Here is a 17,500-nt window from a genome sequence, read left to right as displayed (position 1 = left end):
TCTTGTAACGGAGATTTGTCCAATGTATTTTTCACATTTGTGAACTTTATACTTGTAGAGATATTTACTATAAAATATTTTAAAATTCCCATAGAGTTAACGTTGAGACCCTTTGGCGGCAAAGATTAATTGTTACGTCAGTGCTCAGCTGTCAGTAATCAAGGATCTTTGATCCAAATGCCACCGCTGCACCAGGCTGTAACATGCCACTGCCAAACCAGGACGTTATCTCCTGCTACTCCTTACTTGATTTGTTTACAGTAACCGGTTTTCTCTCGGTAACGTTATCAACAGCTAAAGACAATCTAACCTAACGTCAACGTAAACACTGTATTTACGACACGCAAGTTACTAAGTTAAAAGCAACTAGTTGCACCATTTAGGTTCAAGCCTTCTTATCACAGTCGTTTCTAATACAAACTGCATTGCTATAATTTTCACGTTTGTTTGTTAGCAAGTCATTTCAGCAAGGCAATCAAGCTTTCGGCATCATTCACAAATTAAAAACCTTTGTTAACAGCTTATTGTACATTCCTATTAGGACAATCACACACCTGGAAACACTTCGAAGAACATATTAGCTCATCCTGTAATATGTGTAGCCTACATAAAATATCCTACTGTAAGCTAACGTTGCATTTGCTAGATATCCTACCTGTTGCTGCATCATCGTTAATTTTGGCGTTGTTTGAGATTGTATTCCGTATTCCAATAGTGTCTAAATCTATAGCCTATGGCCTACTTTTAACCTGCATTAAGTGTAGATATGAAGGCTATGTAAGCTATCCTACCAGTCGTCACCAGAGGTGGAAAGTAACGAAATACATTTACTCAAAATACTGTATTGAGTAGTTTTTTTGTGTATTTTGGATTTTTTGAGTAGTTTTAAAAATCGGTATTTTAAATGTTACTTGATTACATTTTGAGTGAAGTATTGTACTTTGTTACATCACAAATCCAATCAGTTACTTGAGTTAAAAAAAGAAAAGAGGAAAAAAGTGAATCGGTGGAACTTCTAAGGTGACAATGATCAGCATGTCCTTCAATAGGGCATGAAGCGGTCCACGATGCTCAACTAAATAAACAAAAGATAGCCTAGGCCCTACTTTATGAATCGTTGTGCAGGTGGACTATAGGCCTGCCATTTTGTGCTTTAGCAAGGGAGAGTGAGATTGACCTTAGATAGTCTTTATTAGCCTATTTATATACAAAAGGCAAACTTTACATTTTGTCTGACATTCTTTTTGACCTTTAATTTGGACATTGAAATATTCAGGTAAAATAAAATATACAGTGGAAAGCATACGCAGCAATAGCACCAACTTTCTCACTACAAATTAGTATTAACCCTCATGTGCCTGACTGCCTTAGCTGCCTCTCTAAACAAAAAAAGTAACTAAGTAACTTTTGCTTAAATTACATTTTTAATGAACTACTTTTTACTTTTACTTGAGTATATTTTCAGATGGGTGTTTTAACTTGTACTTGAGTAATATTTCAGCAAAGTATTGGTACTTTTACTTGAGTACAATATTTTAGTACTTTTTCCACCTCTGGTCGTCACTGTAGGCTACTAAAGTGTCAGCTCTTGCAACTCGTTTTACTGTAAGTAGGCAACTTCATTTCAGTCTTTTAAATTCTAATAAATGAAGAGTTATTTTCCAAAATAGCCTATATCCACAATTTTGATGCATTTTCATAAATCACTTTTTAAAATGTGACTTTCCAAGTAATTTCAGTGGAATTGTAATTGGGTTATTGTTATTTATCTATTCTGTGTAGCCTAGTTGTCTTTTTAACTATAGGCCTTATACAATGTTTTACACAGTCAGCAACCTTTTTGCATTTACATGCAATGGTAATTCCTTCCATGGAATTACATTTTCTAGTTATTATTATTATCATCATTATTGATTATATTTTACTAGTATTACAAATAAACAGTTGTGCACCAGCAGCAACTTGGAACAGCATTCAAATTCAAGTTCACAGTTATTACTAAATAATAAATCTAACTAGCTGACATGAAACTCAACAAATGCATCATTTTCTCCCATCAAAATAATTTTGCAGATAAAAATCCCATATTGGTGACATACATTGAAATACCCCTGCCAAAATGGTGTCACCCGCGAAACCCCTCTATTTACTCATAGTGGTACGGTCCCTCAGTTTCCCCACGATAATATTAGTTAGTTCACACCGGAGTTTGAATGGTGGTAAACAGTAGAAGTACGTTTTATCTAATAAATTAGACGTTTTTAACAGGCAATTTGAATTGCATGTCTTGATACCAAGAACAGTTTATACAGATGAGATGAAAATGACAATGTGTTTAGTTTGAGTAGCCTATTTTGTGTTGACTGTTACACATTAAACGTGTTGCCTAAATGCAACAAAACGCATGAAGATCGTAATTAAACTATGACAAATGGTGGTTAGTATAGATATTCTTTTGATCCTATAGCATACATTTGGTATCTGTATTTATCCTATCCAAGAATTTAGACACTCAGAGCACACAGTGAGGTGAGGCACACTCTAACCCGCAGCAGTGAGCTGCTGCTACAGCGGCGCTAAATGGCTGGTTGCGCGTCATGGCTCAGCCTTTATTTTAAAACTAAATTAAATTCGGATCGGCCCATGGATCTGCTCATTTTTTCCGATCCCCGATCCAGCTATTTTGTTCATATCAGGGCCGATATCCGTTCCAAATTTCGGATCTGTGCATCCCTAGTTGAAAGTCTTTGATTATTTGATTAATTGCACAGCTTTAGGCAAGGGTTGCTTGGGGGTGGAGAGGGTGCTCACCAGCTCCACCACCTCCACTTCGGCGTCAAGACGGAGGTGGTACAGGAAGGTCATGAGATCCTTCTTCATCTGGATGCTGTTGTCGTCCATCTGGGCCACGGTGAAGATGCGCATCTTACACTTCCTCCACACCTGACCGGTGAGCCACAATACCACAAAGTCAGTCCATTTTACAGCAAATCATTTCATACACTACACATAGACAGGTACAGAGGCTATGAGCTAGCCACCATAAAAAGAGCCCACGCTGCAAAGCGTACACAAAAGTGTGTGGGAAGGATGAAAGTCGTCTTATTTGGTTCCATTTATAGTCGCTAATTAGGGAGTCCAGATGACTAAGATGCGTTGCTCACAGCCGCTTTATTAAAGTGCTGAACTACCGTACATAATACATTTGACGTAATTCATTTCAGCCTGACTTCATTCCTCACCCTTAACCCATGTGAGACATCCGTGTTTGCAGAAGACCATTATCCTGTCGTTAACTCCCTGTCCTGTGAGACATCCATGTGTACAGAAGATCGTTATCATGTCATAAATTCTCTGCCTATTGAGTACCTTGTTCCCTATGAGATGCTATCTTGTCCTTAGGAGACGCTCCTAGACGCTACCTTATCCCCATGAAATACTACCTTGTCCCTATGAGACGCTTATGGAACATTACCTCGCCCCTATGAGACCTTGTCCTTGTGAGACGCTACCTTGTCCCTATGACCTTGTCTATGAAATACTACATTGTTCATTATGAATTATTACCTTGTCCCTATGAGATGTCTCTGTGAAATGTTACCTTGTGTTGCCGGAGAAGGAATGGCAGCAGCATCAGCATGCCTCCATCATGCACGATCCACCACACATCGATGTGTCCCTCTGTGAAGCGTTCTCCGTTGGATGGGTACGCCGAGATATTCTTAGGAACCAAAAGGGCCAAGTGACCTGCGGTAGTCTCCCTGACAATCTCTGGAGCACACAAATGAACACACACAGACACACACACATACAAACACAGTGAGTTAATAAACAAGTACATTTGTTTATCTATAAGCTACATATGGCTTTCATATTTTTGGGTCATCCAAGAAGACCTATATATACATAAACATACAGTACACATAAATATAATATAAAAATACAGTACACATATAAACATACACCAAAGAATAGTCCTACTTCTCCCCCTTCTCCTACACAGCCCTTGTCTTCCTCACCGATGAAGTTCTTCATGCGGTGGTGCTCCTCGGCCTGCTTCCAGTTGCGTGGCCAGCTGACCAGCACGGTGTTGTGGCGGAGACCGCCCAGCCCGCTAGCCTGGATCAGGTGGGACGTGGCGTCGCGCAGGTTGGAGGAGATCACCACCTGTTGGAATCCCTTCAGCCGCTCACTCTCCATCAACTTCTTCAAGGACTGCGGGACCGCAAAACGGGCGGAATTGGAGAGGGTTTTACAGAGACAGATAGAGAGAAAGAGAGCGATAGAGAGCGAGAGACAGACAGACAGACAGAGAGAGAAGGAGAGAGGGCAGAGAGGAGAAGAGGGAGTCACATTCAATTAAAGAGAGGGTCAATGTCATTTAATTCAATTGAAATGTGCTCTTAGAGACAAATTAGCAAGAGCGATTGATAAGGCAATATCCATGGGCCTGCTTTCAAATTTGGCAGGTGACTAGGCACTTGGGAGCCCTTATCTAAGATGAATCTCCATTCAGTCTTTCATCATTTCCTGCTAACTGGGGCTAATGTGGCCGATAAAGGAGCGAAGGGACTCCGCCGACGCTTGCCAGCAAGAGCTCGGCTCACAGCTCACCTGCTCGGCCTTCTGAGCCTGGGTGTGGTTGTTCAGGTAGGTGCCCTCCACCGACGTGCCCACCATGGTCAGACCTTTTCCGGCCTTCAGCTGGTTGGTCAGCGAGAGCAGACGTGGCTGCTCCACATTCTGCTCCGCATCAACGCCGACCAGCACCAGGATCTGCGGCCTGCAGGGAAACACACACAAACACACAGAGGTCAGTTAGACATGGATGGAGAAAGAGACCAGCCATAGTGTTCCTGATGCAGCGCTACACAAGCCATAGTGTAACTGAGTTTGGCAGAACTACAGAGAGCAGCTGCTAGCTATGAGTATATGATGCTATATTGCGTATACCATTGCCTCAGCACATCCCAGTAATTAGTATGGAGTATGTATGAGTGTGTGTGTGTGTGTGCGTGTGTGCGTCTGTTTGTATGGATATGTGTATGGATATGCATACGTGTATGTGTACTGTATATGAATGTGCATATGTGTTGTAAGCCAGATTTTCAGATTCCTTTGAGGCTGATAGAGCTGAATGCCCTTTTGCTGCTAATTTACATCTGTGTGAGCTTCTGATAGCTCATTGTTGTCTCAGCTGGCTGTGACCGGAACCCCATCAAGCAGCCATCACCACTTCCTCCATCGATACAGTGAAAGTCAAATTGACAACTTCTGAAATACTCATAAAATGTGTTTTGTAAATGTAATACATCGATGTTTGGTCTTGAATTAACACTTGTAATGTGGGCAACAGCCTGATCACAGTTTCATTGCAATCTAATGTATCTGTACATAGTTGTGGACTAAGAACTACATTATAGAGTTTTAGACGCCACACCCACTTTCAGGTAAAGAGGTCCTGCTGAGTCAGGGGTGGCTGGATGGATGAAAAGGGAATCTCTTGGAGTGATTCTCTTTCTTCCTGCTCTGCTCTGCTCTTGGCAAGAAGTCACACTGACCTCTCTGCTCCTCTCTCTCTCTCTCTCTCTCTCTCTCTCTCTCTCTCTCTCTCTCTCTCTCTCTCTCTCTCTATCCCTTTCCCTTCCAATCTCTTTCTTTGTCTCTTTATGATTTGTTATTTTCATTATTTACATTGTTTTATCTGGTGTATGTAGCATTGTAACTTGGTAACTTGTTAAGGTTTAAGTCCAAGTTTATTGTTTGTTTTGAGGTTAAGTTTACTTTCTCCTTTGTTCCTTTGTTTAAGGATAATTACTGATACTTTTACACCCAAAGGCTCAAGGCCTAATAAATGGTTAATTCTCTTCGCTCAGTTTGCATATCTCTAAAAGTCTAGTGTGCCACACCATTCTCTACCATAGTTAAATAAACTAGTTATTTGGTAATTTATTAGAGGTACAATATTCATCTTATGGAGTCAGATAAATCGTGGTTTATTCCTAATAACATTGCCATCTAACTTCCCAGATCTTTAGTCCAATTCAACCTCATTGAAGCGCCGGACGTAGACAAGCGCAGTGTTGGGAAGGATACTTTCAAAACGTATTCCGTTACAGAATACAAAATACATGCCCAAAAAAGTAATTTGTAACGTATTCCGTTACGTTACTCAATCTGAGTAACGTATTCTGAATACTTGGATTACTTCCGCATTGAAATGCGTTTTATAAGTGTAGGAATGCGCCCATCAAATCCAAAATTCGGGTGTGTTCTTCTGTTCCAAATGGCTGAATGCGGCCCACGTAGGCCTGTACGAGAATATGAATTCAAGTTGGAACAGGGGCATAGCCTATAGCCAGAAATTATAAGGTGTGTGCGTTTAGGTGGCATCAACCCAGTAAAAATGAGGGGTGCAGATATAACCGGTCGGTGGGACGCAAATTACCTGGAAATGTAAACACCTACTGCATAGCCTATATCAGTGCTCTCAAAAATGAACGTGATCGCTAAATGACAATCAAAAACCGCACGTTAAAATAGGCTACGCTAGGGCCTACTCGCAAGAATAATAAATAGGCTACTCGTGCATAGGCTGCACCATAATTCATTTTAAAACTTAAATATAGCCTAAATCTACTTACAAACAAATAACCCATGAGCTATTTTAAGTTGGAATGAAAACCTCAGAATGAATGCAGTGCATATTAAGATGGGTTTCATCGTAGGTCTAAATCAACACGTGAACCAGGCTTTGTTTATAATTGATTGCTAAGACTGTATAACCGATTGGCCGAAGTAAGCAATTGATAGGCCTACTTGGGAATATCTTTTGAACAGACATCACATCAAGAACCACGGTCGGTGAGTAGGAGTTAGTAACACTTAGGCTACTTCACTCCAAATTTGCTGTCAGTTATCTCCGATGGCGCGTCCATAATGCGCGCTGGCTGCGTTCTGACGGGTGCAATGTGGCTAGACGACGGGGCTTGGATTTAAACATGGAAATAATTTAATCTAGATTGTTTTCCGGAAAATGCATGGAGTTGCCTTAATTTATTTAGAGAGTGAATCAACTTCGAAACAGAGAAGTATCCTCATGTAATCCATTGATTTCAACAATGTAACTGTATTCTAAATACCACCTGTTTAAGTTGTAACTGTAACGGAATACAGTTACTCATAATTTGTATTCTAAATACGTAACGCCGGTACATGTATTCCGTTACTCCCCAACACTGGACAAGCGTGTATATAAGTGGGAACAAATATATGATTGCATATTTTGCCTACTTTACAGTGTTTATGTATAATGTGTATGCGTATGTGTACTGTATGTGCATATGAGGCCCCGTTCACACATAGATGGGTATCTTGAAAGACAGAGACTTTTCCCTTTGTTTGTGCCTTTCGTTTACACTCAAATGGTGTTTTCACCTCTGAATACGATTCTTTCTAAAAGCTCCGGCAAAAGAGGAGATTTAGGAAAACTCTTGTTTCGCGCATGAATGTGAACTGAGAAAAACAAAGAAAAACAGTGTTTTAGGCAATCTATGCGCCAAAAGTGCGACCTTTCTAGGCAGCCAACATCACAGTATGTGGCAGTAGCCTACTTGTACCTGCACAAAAATGCGACCAATGTTTACATTTTCATTTGGCTATGGTAATCATGGATGCATTCAGAGAAGGCATAGCAGTCGCAAAATGCCGGTGCTAACCCTTTCTGTTTTTTTACATGTGCAAATACAGTTGAAATGATTTATTGATGTTGTTGCTATTTTTGAGATTCTGATTGGCTAACGTGGGCTCGAGCTTCTTGTTACACTACTACCTACAGGTTTGGCATGCTTTTGACGGGTCAATGTCAATGAAAACTTTTCTGAAAACTGACAAGTGTGCACAATGTTATTTTTGAAAACAGAGGGATGGAAATATTTGTTTATCAAAATACCTGTGTATGCGTGAACGTAGCCTGAATGTGTATGTGCATATGTCTTGGTCAATATGGAGTATCAGTAAGAAAGCATAGTGCAGTCACCTCCAGTTCTTGGTGTGTGGAGCCCCCTCCTCCAGGCGCATCAGGGCGAATCGGGCGGCACTGAGGGAGATACCGCGTATCCCATCACCCCACTCTTTCTCCGCGCTGTAAGGAAACACCTCCAGACGGTCACTCACCACAACCACTACAGGACCATCAACAGCACAACCACAGTACCACAGGACAAGCTTGTGCTTATGTAAAGCACATTGAATGACCTCTGTGTATGAAATGCGCTATAATATAACCAGGTTTACTACATGGTTGGATCAAATACTTGGCAGGGATGTCCACCTCTGACCACAGGACAAGCTTTGTTTACGTAAAGTGAATGACCTCTGTGTATGAAATGCACTATACAATTATAGCTGACTGGACTACAGGACAAGCTATCACAGGACCAGAGTGGACTACTAACCCCCCCGCACAGAGGAGTTACAGTTGCTATGACTGCACCACCACACACTGCCAGATTAGTTATGTATCAGGAAGCAGACTGCATAGTGCATAAACACAAGGTCAAGAGTGCCTCGCCATTCAGATCAATAAAATACAAAAATCTCATCATTTTCACTGGACCAATAGATGCTCACATGAAATGGAAAAAAGTTGATTCGGTTTGTTTGGTCAGAATACCTAGATTTGGTGCAATGGAGAAAACATCTCTGACGTCTACTTTGAGGATACTTACCCACAGAACTCAATGTATTTGTAGATGCATCCAGCAATTACCATGGCAACTAGGGCATAGTACCAAGAGCAGAGGAACATAAGTGTCAGACACAAACTCATGCCGAGGAAGGACAGGGCCCTGCAGTGAGAGAGAGAGAGAGAGAGAGAGACAGAGGAAGAAAGCAAGAGAGAGGCAGAGGGAGAAAGGAAGAGAGAGAAATCATCTATAAAAGAAGATTAAACCTTCAAGCTAAATTTCAGTCTGGACCAAGTATTTATTGATTGCACACAGAGGGGATTGACTGCTTGTGCATCATTATGCCTTGCTTATTAGAGATGCTCTATGCAAATACAAATCGTATTAGGCCGTGGATGGGGTACACTTTAACAAATAAAAATCAATAGCGCCCCATGCAAAATGCACTTCATCAGCTTAACCAGCTCCCCTTTGAGCTGAATCTGAAGCACTGGGAGTCACTGGGAGTGAGAGCAAGCGTGCAGGGCCATCTTGATTTTGTTCAGTCGGAGTGTTAAGAGTGTGCTTAGTGAGATGTGGAGGATGGTATGTTTAGTGAGACGTGGGGGAGGATGTGTTCAGTAGTGTTGTGAGTTTGAGTGTGTTTAGTAAGATGTGGGGAAGGATGTGTTTAGTAGGAGTATTGAGGCTGTGTTCGGTGAGATGTGGGGGAGGGTGTGTTCAGTTAGAGTGCGTTTGTGTTAAGTGAAATGGGAGGGTGTGTTCTGCCGGAGTGTTGACTTGAAACTGTGTTTAGTGAGATGTGGGGTCCTCCGTGTGCTCAGTGTGTGTGTATGTTTTCAGTGAGATGTGGGGAAGGATGTGCTCAGTGTGTGTGTGTGTGTGTGTGTGTTCAGTGAGATGTGGGGGAGGGTGGTGGACGGACCAGTGATAGAACTTGAAGCGAGGCCTCCAGTTTGGTGTCCTCAGGAGGGTCTGCAGAGCACAGGCCAGGTTCACAAACATGTAGCACATCAGGAAGAACCTGCAAACCCATTTCACACACACACACACACACACACAAAAACACATGCACACACAGACAGATATTAGCAAAGATAGTTCCAGTGAAAACAACGTGTCCACACATTCCAGACAAAACATCACGGGTCAGCTCTTATCTAAGGATGTGTTTACTGACTATGCAAATGTTTATCCTCGTGCTGTGTACAAACTAAAAGCATTAATCTGATAAACAGACATGCAGATGATGGTGGCTTACACTGCATCCAAATCAACATATTATGCAGTATACAATACACAGACTAAAGCTTTAATGTTTTCGATTAAATGCCTATAATAAAGAATGCTATCTCCATGTGTTCTTTTGTATCTCAGTCTCTGAGAGTTGAAAGTTGTTATTCTAAAGTAGATATATGGAATGGATACAGATGCCGATAAAAACCCTCCACTAATGGTGGATGTTTACATAATACTTTAAAATGCCTACTTACACTTATGTCAACAAAGTCTGTTTCGAGAATGTCATAACATCATTAATACAATGTGTCCTGTGTATATGAGAGGAGGACAACTGACACAACAACTTGGCATATCATCATAGCAACACAAAAGAACGTGCACATTTCCAAAAAAAAATGTGATCAAATTCAGAGGCCATCCGTCACATTCCGTCAGGATTGAGTACTGTGTTTGCACCAGGTTCCGTATGTATAAGCAGACAAGCACACAGACCAACCTGCCCCCCTCAACGCACCAAACACACTCAAAGGCCACTGGCCATCAGCTGAGGCCAGTTTTTACGAGCATCGCTACTCACATGGAGAGGATGGGCGCCACGGCATCCAGAGAGGCAATGATGATGCCGATCTCGCAGATGCCGGCGGTGAGGAGCAAGGCCCAGGTGGGCTCGCCGTTAGCCTTGCCGTGGCCGAACACCTGCAGCACAACAACAACAACAACAACAAAGGTGTCACAGCGGGCCGAGCGTGAATGGTGTGTCAGGTTCACAGTGGCCACTTCTGGCACCACTCCATCGTCACCTTGATGCCACAACAGGGAGGTGGCACAACCTGAGGTTGGCACAAGCACACAGCCCGTCACACGGGCAGAGATGTTTGCCCTCATTAATGGCCTGTGTAGACTACACGATTTCAACCCAGTTCTGCCACGATTGTGTCGTGGCCGACACATTTCCAGTGTCCTGTTCAAATATGAAAGGACTTGCAGACTTGCATGTCACATTCGTCTTGTAATGTGACATGACGTTACGACCAAAAGTCTAGCATGTCGAGAGAAAGCTACGATAGATAAGGCTACGATAGATAAGCTTGATGATCTTGTAATGGAGCCAGTCTTACGACCAAGACGCGGCGATATTTTGTGTTTCTCTGACATGGTCAATCGTAACAGATCATCGTGGATGACAAAGATATTCTGTTGTCTGCACAGGCCATAAGTGTGATTTATTTTTCTCTCTTTCTTTCACACACAGTCTTCCTTCTCTTTTAGCCCATAGCTATCTATCCTAAATGCTTCTGCTGTTTGTCACTTGATTACTTCCCTAGTTGTCAATTAAATTGTCTGCACATCATCACCCTTTGGTTATCTTGTATTGTATGCAAAGACAGTATTTCAAAGGTTGTCCCAAAATGTCAGCTCATTTGTAAGTGGATAAAAAGCATCAGGTAAATGTCACTGTAAACATACTGTATACACACATGTGCGCGCAGACACACACACACACACACACACACACACACACATAAGTACATACACAAATACAGAAGAGCATAAACACACACACACACACACACACACACACACACACACACACACACACACACACAAATACTAACCCTGAGGAAGGGTATGATGCCATCTCGGGCTATGGCCTGCATTAGGCGCGGCGCTCCTGTGAGACTCTGAAGCCCCGCCCCACAGGTGGAGAAGAAGGAGCCAATCACGATTACCCATGGGGATGGCCAGGCTAACGTGCCAATCACAAGGTTCCCCTCCACCCCTTCTCCAAACCTGTAACCAGAGGTAGAGAGGTAGTGACTCTTATGTTAGGTAGAGGCAAATGACTGAGCCTAGCTACAGCAATTTTCTGTGTATAAGCTGCATTGTGTATAAGCCGCAGGGCAGTGTTTTATGCAAGTTAAAAGAAACAAAACCATATTAATACCATACTAACTGTCCCCGTTTATTACAGTTTTTGCCCATTGCTTGAACACTAAAGTAACACAACTTGAAGTTTTGTTGCCATATCTCAAACACATGTACCTATACCTTAAACAAAAGTGCTGCTTTGCACTCTAGTTGTAATTCTGCAACACACTTACACACTTGGTCCTGCCTACTCTGTGTCATACATAAGACACTTTTTTCGAACATGAAATCTCAGAGTACCATTTGTTAAACATGTATCCAAAATACAAAACACATCAGATAATTGCAACCTCTCAAATACACACCTGAATGCACATACACACCTGATGACACCAATCAGCCATCTACAAAATGCCCTCAGTTTAGCCATTGTATATGGTGATGTGAATGGTATATACCGTATATCAGTGTTACAGTATGTCTTTGTTTACTTGTGTGTAGAGTTTTCGCACAAAGAGCAAAGTTTTGCGAAATGTGATCAAGCAAGGTGTTTTATATAAAGTAGACTGTTCCTCCTGATATGAAAGTGTGAGTGAAAGTGTGCAAGTGTGTTACATTTTGTCACCAGAGTTACATTTTGACAAAGGATTGTTAGGTTTTAGCAGAGTTTAGACACTGATAGTAGAGTTTAAATTTGACATAGATGTGAAAGGTATATTTCCTAGTGTTGTGTTTTGTATACTTGCGCGAAGTTTTGCAAAATGTGTTCAAGCAACGGGCGAAAACTGTAATACTCATAGCTGAATAAATTTAGCAAAAACGATGTATGAGCTGTGGCTAATAGTTGGGAAATTACAGTAGCACTATTGTCTGTTATGGACAAGCTTTAGAAACTTAAGTTGCGTGAATGTTCATGCTCATCAAATACAATTCAACTGTCATTAAATTGTGTAATCAACCCACTTGTCTCTGAGCACAACGCCCTCCACACAGGCTCCAAACAGAATCACACAGGAGATGTCTGATTGACCGGGTCAAGGACAGGCAACATAAGGCCACTATTTGCTTTTTAAACATTAAATGGGAGCTAAAAGCAGTGTTGCGGACATTACTTTATTTTTATTGAACATAAGGCCACAGTCCATAGAGCATGAATGTGACTATCAATGATTATTATACACAGCAGTGTCCCAAATGTACCTGGTATACCTGGTATATCTGTATCAAGCCAACTGAGCTCTGTTCTTTTGGTCCATACAAACAGCTGTGTCCCAAATCTATCTGTGAGAAGCCAACTGAATTCTGTTCTGTTGGTCCATACAAACAGCTGTGTCCCAAATCTATCTGTAAGAGGCCTACTGAGCTCTGTTCTGGTACAGCAGCTCATATACTGTAAACAGCTGTGTGAAGGATACAGATGAAGGAGGTGGTGGTGATGGCCAGGATGGTGCCGATGGGGATGGACTTCTGAGCATCCTTCAGGTCACCAGAGCGGTTGGAGCCGGCCATGATGCCTGTTGGAGACATTCACAGGTCGTATCATATAATGTCATTCATGGATCTCATAAATGTAATATCATTCACAGGTCTTACACAGTAATATCATTCAAAGGTCTTATAAATGTTATATCATTCACAGGTCATATCATGTAGGTCTTAGAAATGTAATATCATTCACAGGTCTTATACATGTAATATCATCCACATGTCTTATACAGGTAATATCATTCACATGTCTTATAAATGTAATGTAATTCACAGGTCTTATACATGTAATATCATCCACATGTCTTACACATGTAATATCATCCTCATGTCTTACAGTATACATGTATAGTACCGTAGTATCATTCACAGGTCTTATAAATGTAATATCATTCACAGGTCTTATGAATGTAATACCATTCACGGGTCATATGATGAAATGTCATTCTTGCATAACAGAAGAAAGAGAAACTATTTGTGAAAGAGAGAAATGTTATCATGTGTCATCAGGACAGAGTGAGACAGACAGGCTGACACGAGAGAAATAGCTAGTCAGAGTCAGATACATAGATAGAGAGAGGGAGAGAGAGAGAGAGAGCAGAAGGAGAGAGAGAGAGAAAGCAAGAGAGAGAAAGCAAGAGTGAGAGAGTGTGAGATTATACACCAAAGCGTTGTTAAATACTCTGTTATAATGGGTTGAGTGTGGTCAATACATTTCTCGATAACCCCCTGGCTGGGTGAAACAGATCCAGTGACATTGACCTTGTAGCCAGTTGAAATCAATGCATCGTGACCAGACTACTGTATCAACACAATTAAGTGTTAAAAACAGACTGAAACATACACCATAAATTGTGCAACATTTGCAAAATGCCCGCACTTCAATACAATACAACAAAAACATTTTGTCTGAATAACCTCATATTAAGGGGAACAAAATCTCTTTACATTGTATAAGAAAGTGTGTGTGCTGTGAGTGCATGTATGTGTATGTGTGTGTGAGACAGAGAGAGTGAGAGAGAGAGAGAGAGGCTGGGCCAGAGGTTGTGAGGTTGTGTTGTACGGTGTAATCCTGTGCTTTTTGCTGATGTGCTGCTGGCAGAATCTGTTCACTTCACTTCACCTCAGCGCTCTACGTTTCACCGTTGTCATCACTTCTGCCCACTGTGCTGGGGCCAGGCAGGGGAGGCAGAGACAGCTTAAACTACAGCACTCAGTGGAGCAGCTACTTGTTCAAGACCAAAAGATCCACGTACATCCAAATCACTAGATGTGTCTATCTTAATCTCTCTCTCTCTCTCTCTCTCTCTCTCTCTGTCTCTCTCTCTCTCTCACACACACACACACACAAATATTAATGATGTTTTCTAAACAATGTTCAGGAGGAGCCCTTAGGGATGACTGACAGCCATTAACTCACCTCGCCTCCCGCTGCAACGGTATTTAAGCCGGCCTACTTTTTTCTTATGCCACACGCCCTGGTGTTCGCAAAGTTATCCCTGCTCCCCCTACTCCTCCATTTCACTGATAGCCCAGTTACTTATCCACCTTACACTGGGGGAGCAAGAGGCCATCGTTTTAACGCAATCTCCACTTCAGGCATTCCAGGGCCACGGCCAGCTACCTAGCCAAACATGCTCTTAACGTTAAGTACGAGATACACCAACCCGACGATTGGACGTCTGGAGGAGTTGGATGGGGTTGGAAAGAAATCAGTCCGGTGTGTCCCAGTTCGTCGGAGGTGGTCGGGAGACTTTTCCCCCGTCGGGATCTCGTCGGGAGAGTTTGAGCTTGATCAGTCGGGGCTAGCTTCGGCGTCGGGGTGTTGGCCGGTCGGGTACTCTGATTGGTTGTGCGGGAGGTGTTGGTTGCTGCATCTCGAAATGGCTACACTTTGGCTTGCTTTGTTTGTTAGTATAGCACAGGCTGGTTTGGTTTGTTTTGTTTACTACTAGGCTAGACTAGTCCGTGTCGGTTGCAAAACGAAATGGCTTTCTTTGTTTGCTAGTCTAGCACTTGCTAGTTTTGCTACTACTAGCCTACTACTACATCAAGATACTTTCTTGGCTAGCGGACATCGGACATGTGTGAAATGTGTGTGCTTTGTTTAAGTGCTGCTCACAAGACTAGCCACCCTAACCCCCCTGGTGCTATCCCAGGGAGTGTTTGCGCCGGTGCACAAAGTTTAAGTGGTGGCGGGGTCGGCTGACATCGCAGCGGTGTGTTTTGCAGTTTGTCGTCGGCTGATCTCAGGCAACGCCAGTCGACGCCAACGTCGGGAGTTGGGAGTTGGCTCGAGTCTGGGCGGTGTACCTGGGCCTTTACACTCAAGCATAACAAATCATACCAATGGGTAAACTAGTGAATAATATTTATTGTATTAGTGAAGAACTGCTTTGTAGTAGTGTATTGTAAATCACCATTGCAGTTATGGGGAAAAGTGTCTAATTGATACAGAATCTTGCTGTATAACTGTTGTCCAGCATGTGTATCTCCTCCTCCTCATCATCATCATCCTCATCATCTTTGTTGTTATATTAATCATCTTCATCGTTCCGTGAGGAGCACCTCAGTGTCTCTACTGACCTGTGACGGAGGGGAAGTAGATGCCGACCAGCAGGGTCCAGAAGGTGTTGATGTCGGCCTGTACGAAACGGTTCAGGTTGGTCAGCGGAGAGTCGGGGTCCGTATAGGAGGGAAGGCCGCGCTTTTCCACGAGGTCACCCTTCTCCAGGTAATTACCGAACAGATTCTCTACAGAAGTAAATATTATGAAGAGAAATGGAGAACAACACAGATGTGCCAGGAGGAGGAACCATGAGGAGAAGGGGTGAAGAGAGGGAGGGAAGTTTATTAGTATTATTTATTATTTTATTCATCATTTAGAACATAATAGTAACACATCACTGCAATGTCATGACCATTATGAACTGAAGACGAACAGACAATCAATATAATTGGTTCATGTCCTGTTTCGAACACACTGGGAGAGGTGACTATACTCATGATTACACACACTGCACCATTACAGCTGCCTGCTAAAATGCAGTCGTCGTTAGCACTTCCTCTCCAACACAGTGGATTTGTACAAAACAGAGTCAGTCTACAGTATGTACTAGATGGAGATCTACGAAGTTTACACTTTTTCTCAAATGCTAAAACACAAAACCAAATAACCAGTTGTCTAAACACATTTACTAAATCTAGCCATAATTTTCCAATATCATAAACACATTTCACATGAAGACCCAATTCACAAAACACAATCCTCCGTTCTCATACATTTAAACACATTTTTCCTTGCAAAAGAACATATTCTCAAATGAAAGTTCATGTGATGCAAAATGCTTGCCACAGTCAGAAATAATTGAACACAATGAACACACCTGGCGTCATTTATTACACACAACGACACTGTGTGTGTGTGGTGTGAATGAAGAAAATAAAAATACTTCACACCCTGATCATGTTTTCAAGAGTACTGAGTGCAATACCTTCTGTTTTTTTGCATTGAGTGTGCTTGCTAGTGTACTTGCAGAATTTTCTGTACTCTTCATATGAAACTCACAACTCTAAATGCCTAATCCTCTGCAGAGATCTAAGAAGATCCGTTACTCTAAAGTTTTTTTTTTTTTTTTTTTTAAATATGCATTGGCAGTTATGAAACAAAAAACCTTCTCACAAATTGAGCATTGTGTTTTAAATTGTTTTGCTGTAGTGTGTAATGATGTGTATAGTGTTTACATATTTGAAAGCTTCCAGCTGCTCTTTTGGTGTGAAAGTTTGAGTTTTGAAGTGAGAAGGTGTGGTTGTGCTTATGAAGTTTTAGAAAAGGGTATTGTGTTTAGACATTGGGGAACATGGAGGAAACGTTTGTGAAATGTGTTTTAGCATTTGAGTAAAACTGTATTCTACGAAGGTACTAGACTAGATCTACAAAGTTTATCTAGAACATTCTTCCTTTAGAATGCTGGATAAAGAACTCTGTGTGGTCACCTGCAAGGATTCCACTTGTGACCCCGGGGATGCCCTGGATGATGGAGACGTTGTTGTTGGTGAAGTACTCGTCACAGGTGGCATTCAGGAACTCTGAGTCACAGAAGATCTTCCAGAGCTTGGTGGTGACCGTGCCATTGGCCTGTTCGATGGTCTTGGCACACACATCATAGCCTTTGGACAGCAGAGACCGGTTGCCCAGCATACACACTCTGTGAGAG

At 42.0% G+C, this 17,500-nt stretch overlaps 1 protein-coding gene across 1 annotated transcript in view; it reads right to left on the bottom strand.

Moving 5' to 3' along the window:
- Nucleotides 1–17,500, bottom strand: part of slc12a5b (solute carrier family 12 member 5b) — a 41,922-nt gene that overhangs the window by 4,978 nt on the left and 19,444 nt on the right. The window contains exons 8-20 of the mRNA XM_062540157.1: nucleotides 17,280–17,491; nucleotides 15,870–16,037; nucleotides 13,214–13,312; nucleotides 12,762–12,819; nucleotides 11,546–11,720; nucleotides 10,507–10,625; nucleotides 9,613–9,711; nucleotides 8,730–8,849; nucleotides 8,039–8,143; nucleotides 4,615–4,783; nucleotides 4,020–4,215; nucleotides 3,602–3,771; nucleotides 2,812–2,943 (exon numbers count right to left, since the gene is read on the bottom strand). Of these exons, the coding sequence (XP_062396141.1) occupies nucleotides 2,812–2,943; nucleotides 3,602–3,771; nucleotides 4,020–4,215; nucleotides 4,615–4,783; nucleotides 8,039–8,143; nucleotides 8,730–8,849; nucleotides 9,613–9,711; nucleotides 10,507–10,625; nucleotides 11,546–11,720; nucleotides 12,762–12,819; nucleotides 13,214–13,312; nucleotides 15,870–16,037; nucleotides 17,280–17,491 (1,822 nt within the window). The remainder of the gene's footprint in view (nucleotides 1–2,811; nucleotides 2,944–3,601; nucleotides 3,772–4,019; nucleotides 4,216–4,614; nucleotides 4,784–8,038; nucleotides 8,144–8,729; nucleotides 8,850–9,612; nucleotides 9,712–10,506; nucleotides 10,626–11,545; nucleotides 11,721–12,761; nucleotides 12,820–13,213; nucleotides 13,313–15,869; nucleotides 16,038–17,279; nucleotides 17,492–17,500) is intronic.

The sequence above is a fragment of the Sardina pilchardus genome, chromosome 7, assembly GCF_963854185.1.
Source record: "Sardina pilchardus chromosome 7, fSarPil1.1, whole genome shotgun sequence".
Lineage (NCBI taxonomy): Eukaryota > Metazoa > Chordata > Actinopteri > Clupeiformes > Clupeidae > Sardina > Sardina pilchardus.
This window is presented reverse-complemented; position numbering and strand designations above follow the sequence as displayed.